At 30.1% G+C, this 10,995-nt stretch overlaps 1 protein-coding gene across 1 annotated transcript; it reads left to right on the top strand.

The window, feature by feature from the left end:
* Positions 1–4,932: 4,932 nt before the first annotated feature.
* On the top strand, positions 4,933–10,707 carry LOC132752338 (CST complex subunit STN1-like). Its single transcript, XM_060742652.1, has 3 exons — positions 4,933–5,081; positions 7,312–7,384; positions 9,566–10,707. The coding sequence occupies exons 1-3, from the start codon at positions 5,070–5,072 to the stop codon at positions 9,730–9,732; spliced, it is 252 nt and encodes an 83-aa protein (XP_060598635.1). The 5' UTR covers positions 4,933–5,069; the 3' UTR covers positions 9,733–10,707.
* The last annotated feature ends 288 nt before the right edge of the window (positions 10,708–10,995 follow it).

The raw sequence follows: 10,995 nt of genomic DNA, 5'->3' as shown, positions 1-10,995 counted from the left end.
TTAAAGTTTTAAATTAACAGAAAAGGGAAAATAAATAGACTGGTAAGTTTCTTCCAATTAAAAACTAGATATACAATGTACATTGTAGATGCAATGGGTGAAATAAAAAAAAGTCCAATTCTAAAAAAAGAATTTTAATTTGGCCAAACTTCCTTTTCAAATATATTGTATTAAGCATAGTTACCATTTTTCGTTTGAAGACCATTAGCTTTCAGAACAAGACATTCTGCTTTAATACTTGGTCTCAGGATAACCTGGAAATAAAAATTCTCTAAGGTGGCGCTGTATTAGCTTCATTTCCCATCTATGATGCTCATCGTATCCAATGACAACATCCACTGTAACTGCAGTAAATTAACCTTTTGACATCATTGAGAAAGACAAAGCTTTGGATAAGGTTTGATGTTCCTTACACAAATATGAATGAAAACATTACAAAATTATACTTTTTCAGTAGATAGTATATGTTGGAAAATATAATTATGTTCAAAGATTAAGGTTTTGTATTGTTTAGTCATTTTTATTCTGTAACAAACGTTCATTTCCCCTCATATTAATTTTATTAGTGAAAAGTTTACTCCTAAATTATTAACTAGATACTGATATCAGTTCCATAGCATTGATATAGGCATAAATTTTGTCTCCATAATTATAGATAAAGTTCAGTAATCAAAAACTTGATAATTTAAAAAAGGGCAATTTTCTATAAACAAAACTTCATGACTATGTAGCTAGGACAAATATAATTTGAAATAAAATGATTCTACCTTCTACATTGATAGTGATGCATTCCCGGTGATATCAGGGAATGTTCCGTAGCTAATCTTTCCTGCTATATGGTAGACAGTATCTACACTTGTAAAATGCGTTACAATACAATATTGGAATCAGTGACACATCCTACAGTTGACAATATCACCTTACTGTCATGGTCACCTGTTTATAATATAAAATATCTTGATAGAATTTAAGTGTTATATAGAATATGATATAGCTCATGACTGGGCAAGATTTGAGTTCCTATAATCATGTATGAAATGTATTTAAGGTAGATAGGATAGCTGATTATCCTACTTTATTGATAACCTTTTCAGTTTTGTTGCTTATGTATAAACATGATAGGCTTCAGTTTATCCTACTAAAGCTTACATTCAATGTACTATACTGGTAGGCATTTCACATTTTTTAAAACTGATTAAAATCATGAAAAAAAACGAGGATTTAATTAAAGAACATTGATTATATCAAAAACAACTGGATTTCATAACACATGCTGATGATTGGATTTATTCTGTTTGTTATTTTTAGTTTAACCACAAAATTATTTTAGCTTTAACGTTGATTGAAACCACTGTTTGTGTTCATTTCCCTGAAAATAACTAAGTACTGGTGTCAATATAAGAAAACAAAAAACCCATGACCCTATGGCTGACAGGCAGACATCTTAGTCACTAGGCCATTTCTTCTACTATTTGTTATTAGTCAAGTTTTATCATTATAATCAGAATCGAAACATATATTACATAGCAGTTTTGTATGGTTTGAGATCCAACACTCTTATCTCTCTCACATGATCTGCCTTGGTTTGTAACAAGTTAACTATATGTTGTCCTAGAAATCCTGACCCTCCTGTTACCATGACTACATCACCTGATGTGCTAACAGCCTGGTTGTCCTTTCCACAATCTTCAGTAGCTTTTCTAGTTGGACTTAAAATTGTTTTGAAATTTAATGATTTTCCTTAATATAAATTGATTGAAAAATTGAATACAATTTTATGTATCTGTCTATTTATTAAGTTTTAATTAATTAATTAATTAATTTATTTATTTATTTATTTATTTATTTATTTATTTATTTATATTTGTTTGTTTGTTTTTTGTTTGTTTGTTTGTTTGTTTGTTTGTTTATTTATTTATTTATTTATTTATTTATTTATTTTGTAAAAAGAAATGAAAGATTGCAATATCAATCCTCTACACTGGTTACATTCATACAATAATGCTAATGGTACATTTTCTTGAAATTAGTCCATCAGAATAGACTAATATTAAATAATGATAGCAAAATAAGAAATACCTATGTGAGAATAATTCCATATTTTTTGTAATTTCACTTTACTTATTAGATGAATCACTCTTTTGTATGATTTTATTGTATAACATATTGAATGGTCTAAGAACATTTTCTGAAATATACAGAATTTTCTATTTAAGGCCATTATGTATAAACAATTTGTTTTCTATTTTGCTGCACACTTTTCAGCATATAGATAACTATTTTTGTTAAAGAAGCAATTTTGGAGGATCATGCAATGTTTTTACACTACAGTCAAATGATCTAAATAGGTACTATTAATTTTAACCAGTAATTTGCATGATTTTGGTAATTAAATTGTCTGGTGTAACATTTCATTGAATTTTAACTTCTCATATTTGGAAATAATAAAATTGGACAGTACATAATAAAAGTGTTTGGTTAGACGTACCAGAAGTGCAAATTGGCATGAACTCTATACTGGCAGTATAAAGCTTACCATTAATAATTACCTATTCTCATAGAGTTAATCCCCTAGTCTCTCTAACAATCCTGCATAGTATTATGAAAAATGCCAAACAAAAAATGTAAGCATTTTCTGTTTGCAAAACATTTGTATCTAGCAATCCATCCCAATTATCCTCATGAACTTCTCCGACATGAATTGACAGAAAGAGCTGATCCTCATAACAGGTCTATTTCATTCTGAAATTAACTTTACTTACATATGTGTTTGTCAAATGTGATAATATGTTCCAGATATGTTTAAAAAACCTTGAAAATATGTTTCAGATACATTTAAAAAAACCTTGGAAAATGTTCCAGATACATTAAAAAACCTTAGAAATATGTTCCAGATACATTTAAAAAAACATTAGAAATATGTTCCAGATACATTTTAAAAACCTTGGAGATATGTTCCAGATACATGTATATTAAAAAAATCTTGGAAATGTTATATTTTATATAGTCACATAAAAATGTTCATAAATAATCATGCAATAGTTTGGCCTTATATTGGAAAGAAAAAATGATACCTGCTGTAGGATTGTCCTCTCATCAGATTACAGCTATAGTTCACCACTAGGTGGCACTTCTCATCAGATTACAGCTATAGTTTACCACTAGGTGGCACTTCTCATCAGATTACAGCTATAGTACACCACTAGGTGGCACCAGTGTACCATATGTGTCACTGTGACTGCGAAAGTTAAGCAGCTTTTATACGCCTTTGTCATGTTTTATTACACCAGTTTACAACATCATTATGTTTTATCTCCTGTTAAAACTATCAGCGGGCAACTGTAGCAAGTTTTGTTTCCCCAACATTTATGAAATAGTAACAACTGTTAGGAATGTGTATGCATGGCTAACCTCTTTCAGAACAATTTCACATTTAGAATTGTACAATATTTTTGTAAGAAGAAACAAATGAACAAGTGATAAGTACACAACAAAGCAAATAGATTCATGGTTAGTTAACATGTTTCTCTAACCATTCCAGGAAAACTGTATGAAAAAAAACATTCAACATTGTATTTTTAAACGTATTTTCAAACTGATTACTCCAGGAACAATGGTTAGGAAACTATCTGCCTATATGACTGAAATATTGTTGGGAAAAGGCGTAAAATCAAACTGATTAAGGAATTTTTGAAAAATTTGAAAAAAGTATATCAACAACATCAGAAGTTTTCTAATTAATCTGCTCTATGAATGAGATGAATTATTGAATTGTAAATGTTTATAATCAATACTATGTTATTTTTTTAGCTCCTTTGAATAGTAATAAGGATGAGCTTTTATAATGGCATGGTATCCTTATGCCTAGTATGCTTTATTACAATGACAATGTCTGAGATATTTGGTTGACAAAGATAATGAATACTTTTCACATGATTTTAATTCCTTAATATTTGTTCACTACCAGTAGAACTATAATATAGGAAATAATTGACACAGTAATAGTTATGATATTTTCTTATCTTGTACTTTTATATCCACTCAAAGTTTTTAGGGAGTATAATACAGGAGTGAGCTTGTAGGGCAGTTTAAGAATGAGGTAACCGTGTATATACCAAGCTTATGTGAAGACCTTTATTGGGTTTGTCTCAAGTCTCCCAAGGTGTTTGTCATTGTAAATGAAAATATAAAACTTATTCCTGGACAATAACTAAAGTTAAGGATTGAGATGTTGTAATCAAGCTTTTGTATATAGCAAGCTTATATGGAGACTTCAGGTCAGATTGCATTTAGGCCTCCTGGGTCAAGGCCACTGTTACTTAAAACAGAAAAATGATACCAGGCCATAAGTAGAGTTAGGATTGAGATGAGGCAATAGATTGTTATAATATTTTTACACAGGTGAAACATAAAATACAAGTCAATTTTAGGTGATTCCGTGGCAAAGGGGTTAAGGTCATTGACTTCAAACCAAACTGTTTTCCTTTTTGGGTGGGGGGTTAAAATTCCCTGCAGGGAACTTCGAATTTTTTTCAAAAGGAAAAGGGAACTATCCAAAAACTTACAGAATGTCGGGGGTTTCTATTTAAAATGCTTTTGGGTTGGTTTAAAAATGCAGGGAGGGGCATGGAGGGACCTTAAACCAGTAAAGTTTTACAAGCCCCCCTTTTTGGCCCCTCTCGGGTTTTTGGGGGGGGTTAAAAAACCCTACATCAAAAAAAAAAATAAATCAGTTTGTATGGTTTGCAGATCACGCATATTAAAATTTTGGGCAATAGTTTAATTTTGGAAAGGTCGATGTAAATCTTTTAAAAGTGATTGATAAGACCCTCACAGATTCCCTTTTAAGAAAAAGAGGGAAAAGTTTTTGACCATTATTAGCAATTTTTCAAAGAATATATTTTTTGTATTCTATCTTTAGAAATTAAGATGAAATTCTGTTTAAGATTTAAAATTATGGATATATATTTTTTTAGGGTGCCAGTATAGAGAAACAGCATTCATTACTGTTTGAAGTTCTGTGTCTATTGGAGGACGATGGTCATGTGACCAGAAGGAATGATAGAAGGATGTTGTTTGAGGTAAAACATAATGTTTTCTTATGCTTTGTTTTATTATATATGTACCTTTCCTGGTGAGAATGAGATAATGAGACAGGGGTCACATTTGACTGGTGCATTATATTTTAGTTCAATAGAGCCAAAGATGATACAACAATTGAAAGTGTAGTAATGCAAAGATTACAGGGTTATCCAAAGATTAACCCTTTCACGGCCATAGGGACGGCTTATGCCGTCCCTGTTATTTTTGGCGTATTTGCCATATGGACGGCTTTAGCAGTTTCTATAATAATAATAGTTACAGTCAACTATCGTTATCTCGACATCGCTTTTCTCGATATTTCGTTATCTCGATGAAATTTTGAAAGTCCCGATTTTCTTCCTTCTTTATCTATATTGGAAATATTTGTTTATCTCGATATTTTTATTTCGATATTTTCAGTATCTCGATGTACAATTTCAGCCCCAACAGTTATTTTCACACTATTATCCTTTGTTTATCTCAACTAATAGTTTTCTTTCGTCTGTTCCCTTCAGACGTGTGAAAAACACAAACTAGACTACAATTGCACAATAGCGCGTGTCATAATGATGATTATGTTTGTAACATGTTTAGCTGTTTTTATAAAAGTTAATCTATTTAGCGTGTTGATTGACTTATGCCCAAAATGAGTGAATTTTACGTTTTCTTATAAATATTCAGACACTGTATCATTTCATTATGACTTTAAATGTAAATGAAATAGTGAAAGTATAGAAACGCTTTCGTTGCAATATTGTTTCACAACATCACCACCAAATCAATCAGCGGTCGAACAACATCGAGAAAGACCGGAGGATATCCGATTCAACCACCCTGAAAAAAAAGTTTTCACTATATTGGTGTATTACTGAGTAAACCTCACTATGTGTTTTTATCATACAAACCCGTGTTTTCTCTGGTAAACATCCGCTAATGTTACTTTGTTAAATATTGACTAGGCCTATGAAAACAAGACATGGGGATATCATAGTTTATTTGACATAAGGTATGCACATGTCTTTTGTAAAAATCAGTGTCTGCCTTATTCAAACCCTAATATGTTTATCTCGACATTTCGTTATCTCGATATTTTTGGACGGTCCCGATGACTTCGAGATAACGAGAGTCGACTGTATAATAATAAATTAATAATAACAATGATAAAAATAATAATAAATATAAAGAAAATTATACCATCGACAATAATTATTATTATACTCACAGATTTGGAAACATATATAATTATTATAATACTAATAACAAATAATAATAATAAAATTAATTAATGATATAGTAATTTCTTAGAAAACCCTCTGGCAAATAGGTAATCAATAAAACAATAACCCTCTGGCAGCGAAAGGCTTAAGGTTGATGCAAAGATTAATGCAAAGATTGAAGTTTGTTTATACTTGCATTATGAAAGGTGTTACAAAGATTAAGAGTGTTACAAAGATTAAGGGTGATGTAAAGACACAGCATGTTGCAAAGATTGAAGATGATACGAAGATTGATTGTGGTACAAATATTAAGGGTGTTAACAAAGATTGTATGTGATGCAAAGATTGAGGGTGATGCAAATATTAAGGGTGATACAAGCTTTGAAGGTGATACAAGCTTTGAAAGTGATACAAGGTACAAAGGTGATACAAAGATGAAGGGTAATGCAAAGATTGAGTATGATACAAAGATTGATAAAGGTAAAGATATTAAGTGTGTTAACAAAGACTGATGATTATACAAAGATTGAGGGTGTAACAAAGATTAAGGGTGGTTCAAATATTAAGGGTTTAAAAAGGCTAATGGTGATACAAAGACTGAGGGTGGTACAAATGTTTGTTTTATATATTTGTATTATATGTACATGTAATGGATGAGACTTAAATAAACTAATAATACAAATGTTGAGGGTGATACAATGATTGCATGTAATACAGTGATTGCGGGTGATGCAATGATTGAAGGTGTTATAAAGATAGAGAATTTGAAGATTTGGGAGAGCTGTTGTATCCATTATGTGTGGATGTCAGTGTTGGTGTCAGCGTTGGTGTCCCTGTCATATTTTGGTTAAGTTTTTTTCGTGCAAATTGGTATCTAACTTCGTTATCAGGGCTCTTGTTTTACTATTAAGCACTGAGAATAGTTGAGTCTGCTGTCCTACTCACAGCTCCTGTTTTTGTTACACTTTGTTAGATTGTCAAGTAAAACAGAAATATTTTTTATTTTGTACAGGTTTTGCTTCACAAATCAAAGCTAGAGAGAAATATTATGAAAATACTTGTAACAGACACATCAAAGTCTAAATGTAAGTTTTATTGAGTAACAATTATCTTTTCCTTTATGTATGTACAAAAGCTAATGGTATTGTTTGGCAATATTGACCTGAAACAATTAAATATTCTGTGACTTTTTGTCGGTAATTATAGAAATCCAATGTAAATCTTACAGATTATTAAGTATGGGGTAACGGTATATATGGTTGATGTATATTGTATAACTTATTGCCAATAAAATACTTGTCTTACTGGCCTTAAGTTAAGACTGAAGGATGTAGATTTGAATGAACCATTATTTTATTATATTTTCTTTTTTATTATGTTTCAAGAAATTTGATGGTTTTTGCATGCCAATCACCCATTTTCTGATTTTACATATTGAAATTATGTAAAATCAAATTTACATGTATATATCAAAGTTGAAATTACAATAAAAAAAACAAAAAAAACAACAATATATACCAGAAATTAAACAAACGATTCTTCCAAGTTCCACTAATGCTGCATATAATTTAAACAAACATAAAATAGTTGAGCAAGATAGTTTGTCAAAGATTAAACTAGCAACTTTATGATTACTTTGCCACCATACTACATGTGTAATACCACTGGGCCATTGAAGTAAAGTATCAAGCACCATAATGTATACTATCAATAAAAATTGTTCAGTTGGTAATTCATGATAAATTACAGACACTAACGAAAAAGCTCATGAAAATTATTAAGTCTCAGGTCAATATTGTCAAGCAATAGTTCATTGTTTTTTTACAGTTATACAAAATAATAACGTGTCAATATCTACAAAATACAATTAGTTGAAGGCTTCTGTACAGAAATATTTTAACAGAATCTAGATTGTTACTTGAATCTTAATAAATCACAGACCAGGAACATGGCTAACATGTGATAGAAAATTTTTAGATGAAAACAAACAAAAGTTATGGTTGCATGTCATTTCTTCTTATAAATGATGTTCAACTAATAAAAATTTAATGTCCAATAATGGTTAATTTAATAATTAGTACATATAATCATTATAACAGTACATTTTTTGGCATATTTTGACCTCTTTTTGGTAGTTTACATGGATTGTAGGTGTTGCTTACAATGAGTAAATTACTTCCTTTGTTCATTACACAATATTGTATCACATATGCCATGGCTTTGATTAAGTAATAAACAAACACTCATTCAATATCCGTTATTTCAAAATTTTCATGAAATTAAGCATGAATCTGGAAACATGCTACTTTAATTAAGTCATGTGCTGATATATATATCTTGCCTTCGTAAACCACATTTTATTTGCACACACAGTCCTCTAACAATTGTCAATACTCATAAATCGGTTCCTTAATGGGCTGCATAAATACAATAATTTAGGTACACAATATTTTTACAGTTGCAAAATAAATAGATGGGCTATATAACTGCAACCTTTTCAATCTTGATCCATTATCAAAAGAATTATCATGAAAACACATAAACGTGATTAATTGCGGTAACCATGAAAAATAAACAAAATTAACGTGAATGTACTTGCTAAACCTTTACTTTCAAATCATCAAGTTATGTATTATGTATTTTAATTATTACCAGAAGAAAAATCAAAAGAAAAAATAAATACATAATCACATATTGTACTATAATACATATTTTCATGAACAATCATACTATTATGTGAGCAGAAATATAAAGGTTTATTGACTGTTGACAGAAATTTTTTTATTGACGATATATCAATATATGGAATTGAATGGCTTTTACAGTAAAAAAACTATTTGAATATCCGGGTCCGGTAAAATATGGTGGTCTTTTCTTTCTCTGAAGAAAACATGTAATTACTATATTTTACAGACCTCTTGTATCCAGTTTTCAAACAAGGAAAGAAAAGTGGCCTTTTACTTTTACACATTATAAGAAGATATTTTCTCTAAATATGAAGAAATGGGTTTTAAATTGTATCAATATTCTAAATTGTGAATCAATATTGCATTGATTGTTGAATATTGATGATGTATCCAGTGACAGCCCTACTGTTAGGAGGTGTCTTAAAAAGTTTTAACTTGCATAAGCTATATCATTCCTGAAAATAAGACAGGATCTTTATTTAAACTTTACTTAAATTTTATGTCTATAAAAAGGAATTTTATGTTTAATATTTTGTAGAACATTATAATAAAAGTTGATATTTTATATATTATTTATAGATTGTGAGAAGGGATGTCATTATTTACATGTATTGGATGAGCTTCACAAGACACTACAGTATTCTAAGTTGAAGAAGGAAGCATTGATGTTCTGTCTGCAGAAACTGGAAGCTCAAAGTGATGTTATAAGAACAACTCATGCGCATTATCTCCCTTGTGGTGATTGAAATTAAAGGCACATAATGCCTCAGAAATTAATACATTTTTTCTTCTTTCTGTAGCAAGAGCAAACATGTGTTTTATAATGTAATGATAGATTTAGAATCTGTCAGATTCTTAACACCCGGAGAAAATAGCGCTGAATGTGAGACAATGTGTGATAAAAGTAGAACAATGTAAACAATGAAGTATCTTGACTTCCATACAAAATACTAAATCTGTATACGTGTAATAATTGCCAAAATGCAACATGGCTAAGGCATAGGCAGATAAAAAGTGTTTTGGAAACTGTAACAAGACACAAAACATGTTTTTGAAAAAAAAAATGTTAGCATTTTTAAAGCTTAACAGGTTTTTAAAGTAAATTCGAGATGAAAGTATTGCTACATGGCTAGATGTATTCAATTCAGATGGATTGATAGTTTAGTATATAGAGGATATTGAGTGAGTGTAAGTTCAATACTGAATTTATTGCACGAGTTGAATAAAATTATATTATGCGAGCCTCTGGCGAGCATAATATTATTTTATCCAACGAGTGCAATAAATTCAGTAATGAACTTACACTAATTTAATATTCTATTTATCACATACCCAAAATAAAGACCATTTAAAGTGAAATAGGAGTCATTTTTCATTGACGCGCCTATAGTATAACGCTGACATTTAGCGCGTCTTTACACTATGTTTGTATAACGCTAATGACGTCACATCAAAATATATGCACGGCCGTGTAATACCATATTTACGGAGTCGCAAAATCGGCACGGGTGTGTGATAAAATGGTGTATAGTGTTATTACTGATACTATTATAATGTTCCTATCATGTGATAACCATGAAAAAGAGAAAATTGTTTCAAGCAACACATTTGTTTTCAGGTTAAAAAGCAGTTTTTTAGCATTGACTCTGAATTTTGAATTTTTGTCACCTGAAATCGTTTTTATGAAACTTTAGTCTAAATAAATTTTTATAAATTCTTGACTGTAGAATTGTCTTATTTATCTATATATATACATGTATATTATGTGATTTAGATAAAACATGGTGTTTTTCTACGACATGTTTAAGTAAAATAGCACAAAGGCCACATACATTTATTTTATTGATTAATGTTGCCGAGAAAAACACAGCAGCAGTTTTTCAATGAGATGACTGTGCTGAAGTGGTTGTTATACATGTATGTTTATTTTTAGTTTTATGTTCAACAAACTCTGTAAAGGTATGTCATATGGCAACTTTCTAGCTTTACTGATTGAAGATACCTCAAGT

The sequence above is a fragment of the Ruditapes philippinarum genome, unplaced genomic scaffold (assembly GCF_026571515.1).
Source record: "Ruditapes philippinarum isolate M1 unplaced genomic scaffold, ASM2657151v2 ctg606_1_1_1_1, whole genome shotgun sequence".
Lineage (NCBI taxonomy): Eukaryota > Metazoa > Mollusca > Bivalvia > Venerida > Veneridae > Ruditapes > Ruditapes philippinarum.
This window is presented reverse-complemented; position numbering and strand designations above follow the sequence as displayed.

What these genes read in the sequence shown, in the direction of transcription:
- LOC132752338 (XM_060742652.1), top strand. An exon ending in AGACACATCAAAGTCTAAAT is followed by an intron (nt 7,385 to 9,565) that starts GTAAGTTTTATT and finishes TATTATTTATAG; the next exon opens with ATTGTGAGAAGGGATGTCAT.